General features: G+C 41.1%; 1 protein-coding gene across 3 annotated transcripts in view; it reads left to right on the top strand.

The window, feature by feature from the left end:
- Positions 1-19,540, top strand: part of FANCM (FA complementation group M) — a 293,517-nt gene that overhangs the window by 268,362 nt on the left and 5,615 nt on the right. For 2 of the 3 annotated variants that reach the window (XM_029598464.1, XM_029598463.1), the window contains one exon: positions 1,032-1,323. The exons of the other annotated variant lie outside the window; for it this stretch is intronic. In XM_029598464.1, the coding sequence (XP_029454324.1) occupies positions 1,032-1,323 (292 nt within the window). The remainder of the gene's footprint in view (positions 1-1,031; positions 1,324-19,540) is intronic. 3 annotated transcript variants of the gene reach the window in all.

Here is a 19,540-nt window from a genome sequence, read left to right as displayed (position 1 = left end):
CCCATGACTTCATGTCAATAAATGCAAGTAGACTCTTCATACTTTGGACTGCAGGAGAGCTTTGCTATGCTATTTGGAGAGAACAGTCTTGCAGAAAATCATCTCGACTATTCGTCTCCTTCAGCCTAGTCAAACAAGGAGTTTGTTACCTAATCTCTTTCCATATGGATTTCTGATGGCATTTCCTATTATGCTCAATCAGGTCAACAGCTTCAAAATAAAGTAAAAGCACATTAAGTCAAGGCTGATGTAATGTCCTTGGTCCATGTTCACTCTGCTTCCACAGAACAAATATGCAAGGCTGCCAGTGGATCTATCAACTTATACTGCCTAGAAAATGCTTCAAGTCAAGATAAAGTTTTAGCTAAGCCATTCTTAATAGCTAAACTAATTCCTTGAATGCTCTCCACAACCTCTAATAAATGACAGGTTGCATGTTATATTGCTGATATAAAAACATGAATACTTGCATTCAACTCTCAGCTTGGGAGTCCCCACTTATGTGATTACTTTCCTGCTTGTTCATGGAGAAAGCAAAGTTGCTTACCTGTAATGTGTTCTCTGTAGACAGCAAGACAAATGGCACACAATCCCACCCACCTGGAAGTTGCATGGGAAGCTCTTTCTGAGCTCTCAGAGAAATTTCCATCTCATTGCCTTTGGATGATGTCACCCCATTTGTATGGCTGATTTGTCCTGCTATCTATGGAGAACACCTGTTACAGGTAAGCAACTTTGCTTTCTATTAATGTATCAGTTTGATGCATTAGTATAGATGAAGCAAAGCTTGAGAAGTCAATCTCTGGACAAATTCTCAGTGGTTAAACAGTTTACTATCTATTCCTTTTTCTTTTTTATATATAGTCATAAGTTGTTAATGGGTTTGGAACATGAGTTCTAAATATAATATAAGGTTCTGCCCTAGATAAGTAGACTAGAATTCAGAACACTTGTTTCATTTCCTGTTTTGTAAAAGTGATATTTCCAGTGAAACATTTTTTGATTTTCAACTTTTCTTTTTCTTAATACAGGAGATAACACAAGAATATTTCATAGAACCAAGTACTATGATAGCATTTTGTCGTCTATGGTCAGTGCTGGAATCCGAATACTTTTTAGCTCTAGCCAAGAGAATACTGCGGATTTGCTGAAAGAACTAGCACTGACAGAGTACAGGAAGCATGCTGGCATTCTTATACCCACTGAAGTGACAGGTCACAAAAAGGAAATCTTGCAGTTCTACCTTAGTGTTCCTCATGTGAGCTACCTGACCGCATTAAATATGTGCCACCACTATGACTCTATAAAACAGATGGCTGACAGGTTAGAACAACTTTTTTTTTTTGACTAGGAGGAGGTTAAATCAAATTTACACAAGTCTTGCTTACTCAGAACAGATCACATCCTGTGCTCTGTATTCTGTGTTCACTGTACAGAATGTAAGTACAAAGTGCTGCTTTACAAGTAAATTCAAAATATGACCAAAACCATTGAGCAGCATCTTATACATATGCAATACAATTTTACAAAAGGACTTTGGAGTAAAAGCTCTTGTATAATATACTTCATTTCATAGACAAAATATTTAAGAAGGAAAAGGAGAAATTAAGCCTTACCTAATAACTTCCTTTCCTTGAGATAAGTCTGACCAGTCCAGACATGGGTTATTCACTCCAATCAGCAGATGGAAACTGAGAACAACAGACTCGCTGTCGCCCTTGTATGCCCCTGTACTGACCTCAGTTGCCAGTATTCCCTGTAACAAGCTAAATGTGGACAACATAAATCTTATTCTACACCAAAGTTATTAATCTATTTTTGTTTTGTATGCTTTTTTTTTTTTTTGCTTTGAACCAAAAGGCTTCCAACATTAGGAAACCCCAACAGGAAAATAGGAATCAACAAGAAGGAAACTATAGTAATAACATATGGGTTGCATAATCCCAACAATCATACCGACTTTTCATATGCATGTCCATTCTCTTTGAAGAAATAGTCTCTTCAGAAACAGAAAACCTAGATCCATGTTTGGCAGAAAGGGTAGAGTCCTGGACTGGTCAGACTGCCTTTAAGAAAAAGAAATGTCAACCTTGCTGTTCAACCAGTTAGACCAGTCCAGACGGATGGGAAGTACCCACGTTACTCCAAAACGGGGCCGGTCACTGCCAAACTTGCTCTCAATATCTCACTATGAAATGAAGCTTCCTTAATGGTCTCTGTCTAAATAGTAATGCTTGGAAAAGTAATGTAAAAAGGACCAAACTGTCACTCTGCAGATTTCCACAGGGGAAATCAAATACAGATCTGCCCATGATGCTGCCTGAGCTCTTGTAGAGTGAGCCCTTACTTGTTTAGGCAAGGACCTACCTCTATCAACATGTGCTAATGGGATAACATCCTTAATCCAACACACTGTGTGTTGAAGCCTTCAAAACTGCATCATTATGTCAAACATTGCCATACAACACAGAAATGATCAGAATTTCTCAAGTCATTAGTGGCCTTGTGATATCCCAGAAGCAGACAGTGCATGTCTAGATGATGTAGCACTGTTATTTGGCTCATAAGAATACTTATGAAAATAAGGCATTCAATGAAAGGTGGAAACCTCCTTCAGAAGAAAAAAAGGTACTGAACGAATTTTTACCATATCTGGAGAAAATTCCAAAATAAGGCTCCCTGAAAGCCTGTAATTCTGAGATCCTTCTGGCTGAACAAATGGGAAACAGAAATGCCATCTTCAAGATAAGCATTTTCATAGATGGCGACATGAATTAGGTATGCTGCGGCAGGATCTGTTTCCTATTGTTTTCCTCTTGTCTTTTTCTGCGATATGCCTCCTAAAAGAAGGGGTAAGTTTGCGTTTTTCCCTCCAAATAAGCATGCTCTTCAAGCAAGTCGTTTATCACATCTACTACTGCATTCAAAGAGGGGACTGGTGCCGTTGTGACTGCGAGCAAGGGAGTGTTTGGGTCACCTGGTGAGACCTTTTTGAGCACCCTGGATCTTCGATCCTCACTGTTGGAGCGACACACTAACTCGAATGGGTGGCATGCAGTGCTGGGAGATGTTACCGGCAAGGCTGGGAGGGAGCCCATGCACCCTTAGCGTTCAGTAGGACTGTTGGAGTTGCTAGTGATGCAGAACTGGACCAGAGTGGAAGATTTCAGAATGCCTCTGCTGTATTTTCTAGCGAGGTTGGTGTGAATTCTGCGGCCCTGAACTTGGCTCCATCTCAGAATATAAATTTTCTATCTTTAATCTCTGAAACTCCTAAATCCATGGTGGAGACTCTTGATGCACTCTGGGACTTATCTCATCATAGGACTATAATATCTGAATGTTTCTCTAATTTTTTTCTTTATCTCAAAGACTTCAAGGAAATTTTCAAATGCATGGGGAACAAATTGAGCATAGTAACCAAATCTCCAAACTGGAGATTAATTCCATTGTGGTTAAAGAACAGTCTCTCTGAAGGCATTTGGAGTACCTGGAAAATTGAGAGAGGCACCTTAATCTTCATTTCTTAAATTTCCCCCGAGTAGTGGGAGAATCATCTAGAATGACTCTTAGGAAATATCTTATTGAAATTTTGTATCTGTCTGTAGAGAATATTCTGGCATTTACCAGAGTTTTTCCTTTCATCTAATTCCCAAAGGCAAGAGTCTCCAATGTCCCTAGATTTGTCTAATCTGACCAATTTTCTTGAAAATTCCACAGTGGAAGTTCCAAGTGTTTAACTCTTCTTGTTTCCTTTTTTTCTGAGTCAAATTTAAGTGTTGCCATGAAAATGTATTTCCACAACTTAAATGCTAACTTTCTAGGGCAGTGTGTGAGAATTTTTCCTAATTTAGCTAGAACTACTCAGGAAAGGAGAAAATAGTTTCTGACTATGAGATCAGAAGTTATGGATTTAGGTGCTTCTTTTATTAAAGTACCCATGCAAATGCCTTATCAAATATGTTTACACAATTTTTATTAAACAATACTAGAATACAAACCACTCGGTTGACACTGGTTTCTGGAGTCAACCAAGTAACAGTTACAGAGATCTGAGTTTTACATTTTAATGTTACAATATAATCCCCTTCCACAACCACCCCCTCCCCACCCTTAACAAACAAGTTCTATTAGAATTATACTTTCTTGAGTCAACTTCTGAAGGATGTTAAAACCTAAGTATTAAGAATAAGGCTGCGGGATCTATGGGATAACTACTGTATATATGGGCTCCAAAACAATAGAAATGTTTTCCTGCTCTGGGGAGAGCAACATGATGAAGTATTTTCCATTTGCATCATAGTATGGAACATATTACGCCATTGCCAATACTGGGGGTACTTTAGAAGACTTCCAATAGGTTAGAATTAGCTGTTTACCAGCTAGGCAGACCTTCTGTATTAACATTTTACTTCCAGTGCCTTGTACCTTAAGATCAGTAAAGTTGGCAAAAAGAACTAGCTTATATGAACTAGGGAGAGTCACACATTAGGTTAGATAAATATCGTATAACACTTTCCCAGTGGGAGAAAATAAAAGAACGCTCCCAAAAAGCATGGGACAAGTGATTTACTCCCCTATAGCATTTACTGCAGACATCCGTATCAATTAATCCTGCTCAATAAGTCATGTGCTGGGATATTTATATGCCCTACATAAAAATTTGTATTGCATTTCTCGATAATACATATTCTGCGATACTGTCATTAACTTATGAAGGTTATTGTGCAGTACTTCAGATTGTATACTAAACACTCCTTCTTTTGACCATCTTTCTGCAGAAATTTTGGACAAAATCTGTTTTTCTATATTTCCAAATAGCTTTATTCATGGCTGCTAGAGATAGCTTCTGTGTGCTTTCAAGAAGAATGTAATGCGTTGATCGGCAGTGATCTGATGTAATGGTGAAACTGTAAATAGGAGAAATACTGTCTGTTAGTGAAGCCATGTGCTGTTTGGAGGTCTGCAAAAGAGGAAACAATCCCATCACTCTCTATCATATGAAAAATCAGGCTCAGGCCCTTCTGCTGAAATATTGCAAACCCTGCTGAGTCCATGCCTGAGTTAAAGTCCATAATGCCCTGAATAGGCAGAAAAGGAGAGTGATACTTTGAAGTCCCAAGCCTGTGGGAGAGTTGACTCCAGGCCCATCGAATAGGAGCAAACAAGGGGTGTTGTATGATCTGAGATGAGAGTTGAGTAGACTGAGCATGTAGAATATAACGCAAATCTAAAGGTGCACCCAGCACCTGTTCTTCATGAAGGTTTACTTAAAGTGATTCCTCAAGAAGCCAGACTTGGACAATATGTAATAAACTTGCCAAGGAATAGGACTCCAGATCAGGAAGACCCATGCCTCCATGCTGCCATTTTGATTTGAGCCAATGTAATGGAATTCTTGGCTTTTTCTTGTTCCAAATAAACTTCCAAATCTAGGAATCCAGTGTCTGTTGTTCTTTAGCTTTGAATGGAAATGGAAGATGCTGGAAAACATAAAGCCATTTTGGGAGGAGGGCCATTTTAAACAGATTTATACACCCTGCCAACGAGAGCGGTAGATCTTGCCATGCTTGTAATTTAGCATGAAACACCTTCATTAATGTGGACACATTAAGCTCATAAATACCTTGAAAATCCAAGGTAATTTGTATTCCCAGATGCCTGATAGAGCTCTCTACTGCTTTCAAAGGAAATGTTTCTTGACACTGAGTTAAAATGAAAAATGGGTTTGCCAAGGCTTCTGATTTTTCAATATTTAATTTAAACCCAGAAAAAGACCCACATTTTTCAAATAACACCATTAGTGAGTTAAAGTACTGGGCCGGATCTGTTAGAAAGACCAGAAGGTCATCTGCATATATGAATTCTGTTCCTCCAATCACTTTCCCTTTAATAAGCAACGAAGTTTGTATGCTTATCAATAAAGGCTCTAAGGCTAACAAAAATAAGAGGGGATAAGGGACATCCCTGTCGTGTTCCTCTGGTAATAGGGAATCTTTCTGAGTCACATTAGCTAGTATCACTGCCTCTGGAGAAGCATAAAGTAAATGGATAGCCTGCAGAAACATACCATTAAAGCCCAGACCAGTTAAAATATAAAACAGATATTGCCATTCTACCCTGTCAAATGCTTTTTCTGTATCAAAAATGACTACTAGTCAGGGCTGCCTTCTGCGCTGACAAAGACTGACTGCTATCATCAAAGATAATATATTTGTCAGCGCAGAATGCTGTTTTACAAATCCTACCTGGTGTGAGCCTATAAGGGAAGGCAGTATTGCTGCCAGATGATCTGCCAAGATCTTTGCCAATTTCTGATCAACATTTAGTAATGAAATTGGTCTATAAGAGGAGGGAGACTGCGGGTCCCGACCCAGCTTAGGTATTATTGTAATGTGTGCTCAATTGGTATGCGATGGATAATCACCCTAATTAAGGTATTGAACGTGGAACACAAGGGATCTACAATCAAATCCTGAAGTGTGTTAAAAAAAAAAAAACCAAAAAAACCAAAACAAAAAAAAACATTCAGAACTATATCCATCCGGGCCCAGGGTCTTGAACCGTTTAGCTTGTTGTATACTCACCGTGACTTCTGCACATGTAATAGGATTATTTAATCGTTTTAACTGTTCCACGTTAACTTGGGAAGTTGTAGACTGTCACAAAAGGTTTTACAATTTTATTCATTCCAGCTATCTGAGGAGTATAACAGCATAATAATTTTTAAAACAACGTAAAATCTCTTCAGTAGAAGTAGTTAGTTTTCCTAAATCGGTTCTTATTGATGAAATGTATTTAGAACCTTTGCTAGTTCTATATAAATGAACCATCAGCTTCCCTGTTTTATTCCCATACTTATATAATTGAAGTTGGTAATATAATAAGCTTTTGGAGGTTCTCTGATGTAAAAGGGAGTTCAACGCTACCTGGGTTGCCATATATGTTTCTCTATTACCCAGGGTGTTTACATGTCCTAGTTTAATTTTAGCCTTCTGCAGTTGCGACTCTAGTTGTAACACCTGCTTATCACGTGCTCGCCTCCTATGAGAAACATATGCTATAATATCTTCATGCAGCACTGATTTAGCTGTGTACCAAAACAAAACCAGGTTGGATTGATGTTCTTTGTTATGAAGTGCATATTCCTTCCATTTGAGCCGCAAGTACTCCTGAAAGGAAGTATCAGTGGCTAAATAAGGGTATCTCCAATTTTTATATAAGTGATCTGGGCGGTAGGCAAACTTTACTCCAGTTGGAGCATGATCAGAGATCTTCAATCTGAGCCTTAATTGTCTTGGAGAAAATATCATGACTAATTAGAAAATAATCCAACCTAGAAAAAGTTGAATGAGCCCTTGACAAGTGTGTGAAATCTTTTTCAAAGGGGTGAAGTATTCTCCATGCATCAAAAGGCTGTAATGTATCTTCTAAAAAAGAGATACCTTTGGGGTATGATGTCTTGTCTATTTTGTCTGAATGAGATTTGTCTAAAGTGGGGTCTCTGACCAGATTGAAGTCTTCCTCCAACAGTAACCCCTTCCCCACAAAAGGGAGTAAGTGGCAATCCAACTCTTTTTAAAGAATTTTTGATCATATACATTGGGAGCACATATATTATAAAGAGTTAATGGTTTGTTATATAGAGAAGCAGCAATAATCAGGTACCTCCTATTAGGATCTCTGATTTCCTTCTGGACAGTAAGAGGAATAGTTTTATGTACCAGGATAGAGAACACCAGCTGATTTTCAGGAAGCAGAGGCATAATACACCTTCCCTACCTAATCTCTCTTAAGCTTAATGTGTTCCACATCTGTGAGATGTCTCCTGTAAAAAGGCAATAGATGTTAAGTGCTTTTTTAAATAAGTGAGAATTTTTGCATGTTTGGTTACTGAATGTATACCACAAATGTTCCAGCTATACACAGTAACAGGCGGAGCTGGCGCTATCTTATGGCTCATGATGATCTAACTGGGATGAGATAAAAAGGACATGTAGTAACTAATAGAACTTCAATAAAGAGTTCTGCCCAGCTCAGATACTCCCCAGCATCCGTATCATCACGAGCAAGATAGTGTAGCCTCCGAGCAGCCATTTTATAATCTGTAAGGTGACTCGTTATAACGATATACATCCAGCCCTAACTTTCCCTTCCCCCCCTCCCTGGAGATCACTAAGAGCACCCAAACCCCTCCACCTCCCCACCCCCATCCCATTCATACAATAACAATAATAAAAATAAACAACATTCAAAATTTAGCACATAAAACTAGTAATATAAAGGAATCATCTTAGCCTCTCGGGCTTCATAGTAACGTTCTTTATACCCATCAACAGCATACATGGTCTCCCTCATGTTGTGTCCATGGCAGGTGACAAGGCTGCAGAGCGCTATGCAGCCCATTCCTGTGCAAAGGATTACGCCGTGGACAATTGCGTAAATCATTGCACCCCATTCGAAGTAATTACTTGCAATTTCGCTGGGTATAGAAGCATTGGTCGCAGACCTAAATTATATTGTTGGGTGTAGACCGGAGCAAAGGTTCTATGTAGAGCCACCAGTTCCGCGGAATAGTCTGAAAAAAACTAAAATCTTCTGGTCTTCATATTTCAGCTGCTTCCCAGAGAATTTCCATCTTATGAGCAAAATTTAACAATTTTGCAAAGACAACACATGATTGGGTTGTTTCAGCTTTCTTCAGCCCTAAACGATGTGCGCGTGCTATGCACACTGGGCCATGTTGTGCTGTGAGATTCAATTCTTTTCTTAACCATGATTCCAAGAAAGTATCTAGTTCTTGATCTTTAAGTGTTATAGGCAATCCTATAAAACGGGGATTGTCTCGCCTTGAGCGATTTTCTATATCATCAAACTTTTTGGCTTGTTTCCGAATTATGGCCTGCAAAGCCGTAATATCTCCACGTACGCTGTAGAGGCCATCTTGGTTATCAGATACTCTTTGCTCAATCTCGGCGAAACACTGCTCGAAACCTGACATTGTCATGGGGGATTTCCTCAATTTTATCAAAGTTTTTGAAATTCGGGTTAAAGTGCTCTCACTACTGCTGATTGCAAATCTGTTAATGTCTGAGTAGATAAGGTAGAAGCAGCGCTCAAGGCCTCAGTGCTTTCTGCCATTATGGGTTCCGGCATCTTCGCTCTTTCTCATCTTTGTCCTTTCTTGAAATCTGTAGTCATGGTGTGAAAATCATGCTTTCTCTAAAGTCTCAATATGCTAATGAAGATAAATATAGCAGTTTACGGCATCCAAAACTGGGAATGGAGGTGATAAGGAGCTGAATTGAGGAGGAGATCACATACAGAAGTGATTCAGTCAGCCAAGATTGAACCAGAGCATCCAATCTTACAGACCGCATCTCCCTTTGCTGGTTGAAAAACCTGCCCATCTTTGCATGTTGAGAGGTTGCCATTAAAGCCATCAGCAGAGCTCCCCATGTGGCAATCAGGTCAAACTCTGCTTAAAATAGGGACTGCTCCTCTGGATATCTCAACATGCTGGCTGAGAAAATTCACTTGGAAGTTCTCCGCCACTGCAGTATGGGAGGCTGAAACCATCTTTAGATGCCTTTTTGTCCAGCAAAATATTTCTGCCTCTTCTACTACCTGGTAGTAGTGCCACCTTGATAGTTCACATATGCTACCATCATGGCATTGTCCTCACTGCTTGCCCTCTTAAAAGTGGGCCAAAGAGCTTCTGAACCAGATGAATATCTCTGGTCTTCAAATGATTGATGGTCCACCCTGATTCCTCAGCCGACATTTGGCTGTGAATGATTCGGTCCAAGCCAGGAGCACCGAAGCTCGAAGGGCTGCCATCTGTCATCACATTCACCCAGGTAGGGTTCTCGAGATCCATTCCCAAATCAAACTACTTTTAATCCAGCTACCATTGCAGGCTAAGCTTGACTGCCTTTAGCACTCATGGCTAAACTGAATAATCCTGAGATTGCAGATCCCATTGGGAAAGCAACACCCTCTGAGCTCATGTGAGCCCTTGCCCAGGGGGACCAGGTCCCATGCCACCCCCATGGACTTTGAAGATAATGCCATGCCATCAGACACAGAAAAGACAGCAGTGACCGAACCTGCTGTTGCAGTTTGTGAATCCTCTGCATGGTGAGATACACCTGACCTGCCTTTGTATTGAATAGCCTCCTAAATATTTCAGAGTTTAGAAGGGTCCAAACTGCTCTTGGAAAAGTTAATTACCCAAACTAGTACCTGTAAGAAATGCTCCAACCTCTTAGAAGCCACCATATTTTCCCATACTGACTTTGCCCTTATCAACCAATTGTCCAGAAAAGGATGAACTAAAATGCCTTCCTTTTGCAAAGCTGCAGCTGCCACCACCACCATTAGTTTTGAAAAGCAGTAGAGCTTGAAACTGGAAATGTGTTCCCAGTACCACAAAATGAAGGAATCGCTAGTGTTCCTTTCAGATGGAAACAATGTATGCTTCTTTCAGATCAGAATGTCAAAAGTTCCCTTTGCCTCATGGCTAAAATTACCAATTTCAAAGTCTCCATTCGCAAACGAGACACCTGTGGGAATTTGTTGACTTGTTTCAGATCCATAATGGGCCAAAAGGAACCGACCTCCTTTTGGTACCACAAAATATATTGAACAATGCCTCCGTCCCCACGGAGCCCTGGGTACTAGGACCATGGCTTTCAAGGAAAGAAGATGATCTAGCGTCATCCGTATGTCTTGCTTTAATGAGGAGTGACAAGGCGAAATCATAAGTGTCATAAACTGACTGGAGGAACTCTAGGGCAAAGCCTTCCTGAACAACCTCCAGCACCCAATGATTGGAAGTGATTTGAGCCCATCTCTGATAAAAGCTTGACATGCGGCTCCTATTTCCAGAACTGAAAACAGGGCCCACAAACTTTCATTGAAAGGACTGAGAGGTGCCCTCCCCTCTAGGAACCATGGGCAAAAGGATTGATATCTTCTAAAGGAGAAGGATATTTGCAAACTCAAAAAATGCACTTCCTTGAATCACTTCAAATCTTGAAACCTATTTCCAGGTGAAAGAGGCCTGGAAGAGCTTCTGTATCTATCCTCTGGAAGCCTGGCCTGCTCTGCTAACACAGTACTCCCTGGGGAGCTTGAATTGTTGCTGCAAATCACTCCCTTATTCGCACAGATATGGTGCTTCTTGGCCATTCCTCCCACAAGCAGTTTTCGGGCCACGCAACCTGGATAAACAAGGTCTTTCCTGTGATCCTGCCATGAATGCGTGCAAATGGCTGCAGAGAAAGAAACAGCATTGCCACGGTTGGGATTAAAAGACAAATTTAGTCACTCACCCCAAGCCTGAATCTGCACTCCCAATGCTGTGGTAAGCAGTATCCATGCTCCTGCAACTCACCGATGCCCAAGATCCCTCATTCTTTTTTTTTTTTTTTTTCTTACTTTATGGCCACAGCAATAGAGAGAATAGGAGACTCAAACAAGCAGGGGAAGTATAGAGAGACAATGATGGGTGAGTGAGGGAAGGAGAATCCCTGACCCCCTAGCCTGGAAGCCCCCTGCCCAACTGAGGGGAGGGAACACATAGTTGTCACCACAGGAGCTCTCTCTGAAATCTTCTTTTCTGGTGGCTATCCCAAGGTGATGCTCAACTGAGGTACAGAGACAGGTCTTTCACCGCAGGAGCTGCCCTAACAAAGTTCCTGTTCATCCTAACTAGTCTTCAGTCTACAGCATAAGATATATTCTGTACTGTCTGCTGGAGACAGAGAATGCTGGCAGGCTGAGGTCAGTACAGGTGCATATAAGAGTGACATCAGAATTCTGTTCTGTCTCCATATGCTGGTCGGGGTGAATAACCCATTTGTCTAGATCGGTGGGACTGGTAGAAGAGGAAGTATAAAACACTGTTCATTAACTGATAATTTGTGAGAGAAGAAACTGTTTTCTGACTGCATTAGTGCTTTTTTTTATTTTTTTTTAAAGTTTAGAGCAATAAGGACTCCAGCACTAATGCTTAAAATATTGACTGGGTTGTATTGGAGCGTTGGGTTTTTTTGTAATTTAAAAATGCTTTCCTTTATTTTCAGATTTCATGAATATTCTGACAATGCAATGTATTACTAGCACAATATTTCACAACTGCTAGTATCGAGAGATCAAAAGATTAGATCTTTTTTTCCCCTAGATGTCTCCTCAGCTTTCTGTGTTTAATCTGGCTTCTGTTTAGAAAGGAGTCAAAGCTGATCACTATTGTCTTTTTAATTTGTCCTTATGTGCATTCTTGTATAGTGAGCCCTCTGTGGCTAATAGAATATAGCTCTACAGATGTATCCCTAAAACCTTAGCGGTAAATTTTCAAAAGGTTACATGTGGAAAATTGAGATACTGCAAAAATATATGCATGACAAAAGTGGGAGTGTTAGGGGCATATCAGGCTGTGGTTTACATCTATGCTTGGAGGTTGCTATTTTAAAAGTGACTCATGCACATAGATTAGGCAATTTGCGTAATTTTACAGCTAATTATCATACGTAAATGAAATCAATCTTGTTTGTGTAGTATTGGGTGGGTTGAAGGTCGGATGAACTGGGAGAAGTTCGAGCTAAGGAACCAGTAGGGTCTCGACCTGGAAAAAAATTGGCCAAACTGGTGGAGGAATCTGAAAACTGGTACTTTCATTTAAGTGCGCATGTTTAAAAATATACAAACTTTCACGCATAACTGGAGATTATACACAACAAGTTATGTTTCATGCATGTGAAATATATGTGCATATATCTTAAAAATTGAGAGCAAATGTACCGTGTGTGTTATTTCAATCAATGTAGTGATATATGTGTATTTGTTCCACTTAGGTGTGTGCAGAGTTGGTCTATTAATGGGATAGCAGTAGGCTCCATGTCTTCATGGACTTTCAGAGCCTGCGCAGTATTTGTTCCTATCGGCTTCAATGTGGCTAACACTTGGATGGGATCTGGCTGTCCTTGATGACAAGGAGTCTGCAGCTGTCCCATGTCCAGAAGATAAATCATGGGTATTAGGAAAGCAAGGCATGTGTGGAAGATGATCTCATCATCAAGAAGAAGCCTGTTTGCTTTATCTTGTGGCCTTTGCTTTTATTTATTATACCTGGGGTTATTTTCTCATAAGGATCAGAACTTTATTTCAGCGACAAACTATTTCTTAGGAAATATTGAGCCCTGTATATTACAATATATCAGGCACATGATTTCTACTGGAAGTGTGTAGCTTCATCTACCTACAAACTTGCAATTATTCAGGCCAATTTAGTATGGCGCGCTCAGGCCGAGCGCACCGTTAGCCCCCGTTTGGATGCGCGTTTTCGACACGCTATAATTACCCCTTATACAGTAAGGGGTAATAGGCGTGGAAAACATGCAGCCAACTCCCCTGAAACTAATAGCGCACATCACATACAAATGATGTTGATGAGCCTATTAGTCACGCTCAATACAGAAAGCAAAATGTGCGGCCAAGCCACACATTTTACTCAGAAATTAACTCCTACTGGCACCGGTCAAGAGTACAGAAAAGCAGAAAAAATTGTGATAAGTCAGAGGCCCCAAAAATAAAAAGAAATCAGCCAGTGGGTTGGAAAACGGATGCTTAATTTTGCCGGTGTCCTTGTTCCGAACCTGTGGCTGTCAGCAGGTTCGACAGATGCCGGTAAAATTAAGCGTTGGCTGTGAAACCTGCTGACAGCCGCTGCTTCCGCCAATAAGGAGGCGCTAGGGGCGTGCTAGTGTCCCTAGCGCCTCTTTATAAGCACAGGCCCTCATTTGAATACTAAATCGCGCGCCCAGGAGAGTGGCCGCTTTCCTCTGAACGCCAGCTCTCCCATGCAGTTTACTGAATCAGCCTGATTGGATGGGAAGTAGCTGAGGGAAATCACAGTTCTGACCCCACCCAAGCTGTGATGACTGGCTGCAAATAGTGTTTTGTGAAGGTCCTTGCAGATTACAGGTGGTGGAGCTGGGTGAGATGGCGAGGTCATGGAAATAGCAAGGAGTCTGTTAGCTTACAGCTGAGAGCTTTTGTATGAGAGAGCTCAAATGACTTTATCCTATATATCTTGTAGAATATAGGGCAAAACAATCTTCTTGCAGGAAGATCTCCATTTGAAAGGTGAGTCTTTCAGACATATAAATGTTGGCATGTCAATGAAGGGATTAGATAAATATACAATATATACCTGTATCATCAACACAAATTTTTTTATTCACTTTATTACACACTCATAATAGCATTAAAAGTTTTAAACATTATCCACTCATACCACATTCATCCACATAATACAGTATTGCACATATCCCTATTACATTAAAATACATACATTTTCCATCAATATTTCATACACATGTATTACATACATGTGATTAATCCCATTATCCAATGATTATACAATTCTCAAATAGTTCCCTAACATCCATTTAATTATATCTTAATTTTTCTTACACAATTTCCATATAATTTATTTTCATAATTTTTTGTTACACAGAAGCACCCAACATTTTCTCTAAATATTTCCTCACATAGCTCTAGATGTTTTCTTCATACAACTCCCATAGTTTTCCCTTAGTGCTTCCTCACACAACTTCCTTTTCTCTCAATATTGGTAGAACTCCTTTAATGCTTCCTCACACAGCTCCCTTTTTTCTCTAGATATTGATAGAACTCCCGACGAGAGACTCTCGTTTCACCCAAATGGTTTCCTCAGGGGATCACTACTGAACTATTAATTTCTTCATTACCATTATAGGGAACATCCATTCATTTATTAACCTTGTTGTTCTTGTTGTATATATGGAACTCTCTTAATCTGTTATCTATTGCAAAATACAAAACATGGCAGTCATGAATATTAGTATTTAATAGAAAACAGAACAAACATCTAAAAACATTTTTAAATACCTAATGTTTTACATTTTACATATTTATTCATGACAGAATAATACCTGTAGATTACCCATATGTTGTATTTATATTTGACCATTGTGGTTACCTTATACTGTAGGGGTATTGTCCAGTTACTACCGATTGTGTGAATATAACTTGAAAAGAATGGATGAATTTTTTAGTTTCTCGGAACAAACAGCATCTACCATTGTATCTAATTTTAGTTTGTTTGATACATTTTGTGCAACTACAGAAAAAGGGAGTTTGGATGATTATGTTGCTAGGAGGAAGAAGTATATGTGGGCACCAACATTGTAGGAAAATGTGGGAGAGGTGTTCTGGAAGCCAAATTTAGGATTTTTGAGCTAAAGAATTCCAAATTAACCCTATCAACTGAAAAGCAGGTTGTTAATACAAACAAAAAACACACTTTGAAATGTCTGTATGCCAATGTCAGAAGTCTAAGAAGTAAAATAGGAGAGTTAGAGTATATAGTAGTGAATGATGACATAGACATAACTGGCATCTCAGAGACCTGGTGGAAGGAGGATAACCAATGGGACAGTGCTATATCAGGGTACAAATTATATCACAATGATAGGGAGGATCAACTTGGTGGGGGTATGGAATTTTATATCTGGGAGGGTATAGAGTCCAAAAGGATAAAGATCATTCAAAAGAAATCCCATATGTTTTGGGTAAGAGTATAGTGTTAGGAGTATCTACCATCTACCTGGCCAAAATGGTCAGACAGATGATGAAATGCTAAGAGAAATCAGGGAAGCTAACCAATTTGGCAGTACAGTAATAATAGGAGATTTCAATTATCCCAGTATTGATTTAATTCTTAGTGGAAATCAGTATTTGGTGAGAGAGGTAACTGTGTTGGGGTAATTTGGCAATAGTGATCATAATATGATCAAATTTGAACTAATAACTGGAAGGGGGACAATATGTAAATCTACAGCTCTAACCCTAAATTTTCAAAAGGGAAAAACTGATAAAATGAGGAAAATAGTTAAAAATAAATATAAAAAGCTGAAAGATGCAGCTGCAAAGGTTAAATGTAAACAGACGTGGACATTGTATAAAAATACAATCTTAGAAGCACAGTCCAGATGTATTCCATGCATTAAGAAGGGTGGAAGGAAGGCAAAACTATTACTGGCATGGTTAAACAGTGAGGTGAAAGGCGATTTTAGCAAAAACAAATCCTTCAAAAATTTGAAGAAGGATCCATCTGTAGAAAATAAGAAAAAACATAAGCATTGTCAAGTTAAGTGTAAAACATTTATAAGGCAAGCTAAGAGAGAATTTGAAATGAAGTTGGCCATAGAGGCAAAAACTTGTCAAAAACTTTTTAAAATAAACCTGAAGCAAAAAACCTGTGAGGGAATCAGTTGGACAGTTAGATGACTGAGGGGTTCAAGGGGCTCTTAAGGGAAGATAAGACCATTGCAGAAAGACTAAATGAATTCTTTGCTTCTGTGTTTACTAATGAGGATATTGGGGAGATGCAGGTTTTGGAGATGGCTTTTAAGGGTGATGAGTCAAATGCACTGAACCAAATCACTGTGAACCTAGAAGATGTAGTAGGCCAGATTGACAAACTAAAGAATAGCAATTCACCTGGACCGAGGGTTCTGAAGGAACTAAAAAATGAAATTTCAGATCTTTTAGTTAAAAATTTGTAAGCCCTCATTAAAATCATCCATTGTACCTGAAGAATGGAGGGTGGGCAATGTAACCCCAATATTTAAAAAGGGCTCCAGGGGCGATCCAGGAAACTATAGACCAGGAAACAGAGTAGGACTAAATGGTCAATTTTCTAAGAGGAAAAGGATAAACAGTGGAGTGCCTCAGGGATCTGTACTTGGGCTGGTGCTTTTCAATATGGGGCAGATTTTAAAAGTCTTGCGCCTTACTAAAGGGGCGGGATGGGGCAGTCCAGGGGCGTGGCCAGAGACCTCCGCTCGGCCGCTGTCAAATGCACTGAACTTGTAAGATGAAGGTACGGGGTTTGGGGGTTTTTTTGGGCTGGGGGGGGTGGGGAAGGTGGGGGGTGGGGAAAAGACAGTTCCCTCCGAGGCCGCTCCGATTTCTGACCGGGGAAAGCCAGCTGGTCTCCCTGAGGGCTCTGCACGCGCAAGTTGCACTAGTGTGCACTCTCTTGCGCACACCGACCCCTAATTTATAACATGCGCGTGGCTGCATGGACAAGTGCAAGGTGTTGCATATAGGGAAAAATATCCCATGCTATAGTTACACAGTTAGGTTCCATATTCAGACTTGCCACCCAGGAAATAGATCTAGGCATCTTAGTGGATAATAAAATCATTGGCTTAGTATGCTGCGGCAGTCAAAAAAGCAAACAATGTTAGGAATTATTAGGCAGGGAATGGTGAATAAAATGGAAAATATCATAATGTCTCTGCATCACTCCATGGTGAGACTGCGTCGTAAGTACTGTGTACCGTTCTAGTCACCGCCTCTCAAAAAAGATATAGTTGCACTGGAGAAGGTACAGAAAAGGGTGACCAAAATGATAAAGGGGATGGAACAGCTCCTGTATGAGGAAAGGCTAAAGAGATTAGGGCTGTTCAGCTTAGAGAAGAGACAGCTGAGGGGGGGATATGATAGAGGTCTTTAAAATAATGAGAGGTCTAGAATGAGTAGATGTGAATCGGTTATTTACTTTTTTGGATAATAGGACTAGTAACAGATTTAAAACTAATCAGAGAAAATTATTTTTCACTTAATGCACGATTAAGCTCTGGAATTTGTTGTCAGAAGATGTAGTTAGTGCATTTAGTGTAGCTGGGTTTAAAAAAGGTTTGGATAAGTTCTTGGAGAAGAAGTCCATTAACTGCTATTAATCAAGTTGACTTAGGGAATAGCCACTGGCATCAGTAGCATGGTATCTACTTAGTGTTTGGGTACTTGCCAGGTACCTAGATTGGTCACTGTTGGAAACAGGATGCTGGGCTTGACAGACCCTTGGTCTGACCCAGTATGGCAATTTCTTATGTTAGAGGGCATTGTGCTTCAGAAGGAGGTGGAAACAATGGGTTATTCTCCTAGTTATGGAACACCCATATTCTATAAGGGGTATCAGGCCACGAGAGGTTCCCTGAGATAAGGAACCTTCTGTACAGCTGTGGGGTGCCTAGCTAGTGATAGGGGTTTGGAGATAGCCTCAGTGTCTGGGTGGTTTGTGTTGGGGAGGCCTGTGAGTGCCTTACAAGTAGTGTTTCATGACAGTGCTGCCCATGCCCCTGGGAATAACCAACGATAAAGTAAATGTGCATGAGGGATTCTTGAAGCTCTAGGTGAAGACAAAGGCTCTTATAGAGTGTCAGGGCCACAATGGGACCTGTGATGGAAGTAGGTCATAGCTGGACCATTTTGATATCGCCCTGATAGGCACAGAATTAATCTTCATCCTCCTGCCTGGCATGCAGCTGATCCAGCCACTCCCCCTCTCTGACTCAACTCCCAGGCTGCCTTCTTGAGGTCCTCAATCTATACAGAGAATAGGAATATAAAGCTTAGTATTCAATGCTGCTGGTTGTATGAACTCCTAATTGGTAATGTTTCCTTTCCTAGCATGTAGCAGATGGACTCAGGACCAATGGATATAGTGTGCTCCTGATAGCCGTTGGAGACGGAGTCAGATTTCAATCTGACGTCAGCACTACATATACCCGTGCACGAGGCTCTGATCCTCAGTTTTTTTTCCATCTCCATAGCAGTTTGGGACTTCACACACGCTTGCACAGCGTTACAAAACCAAACTCCAAATTTAAAGAAGAAACAAAGGAAAACTTAGCTCCAAAAGGAACCCCATTCTCCTGTGGTGTTACCTAAGGGTCCCTCCCCCAGTCGAGATTTCCTGGGGTGATTTCCGAGATCCCTCAGAAGTAAGCCTCAGTCCCGGCGTGGACTTAGCCCCCGGGAAAGGGAGCGGCTGAGAGGCAGCCTCGGATCGGTAGCTGACCCGGCTTGGACTTAGTCCCCTGAAAAGGAAGCGGCTGAGAGGCAGTGGGTGCAGAACAGAGCACAGCAGTGAAGGTAATTCCCTCTTCCCCCCCCCCCCCCCCCCCCCCCGCAGCCAGAGCCCACCCGGCAGAGGATCGGGAAGAGCAGAGACAAGGTAAGGTAAAAAACGTTTTCTAAGTGTCCAGTCTCAGAGGCTCGGACAGCCGCACAGATCGTCCCTCCGGCGTCTGTACATTCGGGTTGAGCAGCCCTGTCCGGGTTAGACCCCAATCCGGCAATAGGGTCCTCCCATGTGGAGACCCCCCTGGGGGGGGGCACCATCTTACCGCGTGGTCGCCAGCGCCTTCCACCCCCTGGTCACCGCATTGCCCGCACAGCGGCGCGCGCATCTGGGCCGGGCGCACAGCGGCACGCTCAGGGGTGCCAAGCACACAACTAGGCCCGCGTGCATAGCCAGACCTCACACCATTCCCCTACGCTACAGGCCGTACAACAACTGATCGACCTGGGATGGGACGTGCCAGAGGCCACCTTTAAGGAAGGTCGAGCCCTAGAAGCTCTCTACCCCTTGGACCCCGCAACGAAGGAACTCCTGAGGTTTCCCAAGGTTGACGCCCTGGTC

The sequence above is a fragment of the Rhinatrema bivittatum genome, chromosome 4, assembly GCF_901001135.1.
Source record: "Rhinatrema bivittatum chromosome 4, aRhiBiv1.1, whole genome shotgun sequence".
In the NCBI taxonomy this organism is placed as follows: Eukaryota; Metazoa; Chordata; class Amphibia; order Gymnophiona; family Rhinatrematidae; genus Rhinatrema; species Rhinatrema bivittatum.
This window is presented reverse-complemented; position numbering and strand designations above follow the sequence as displayed.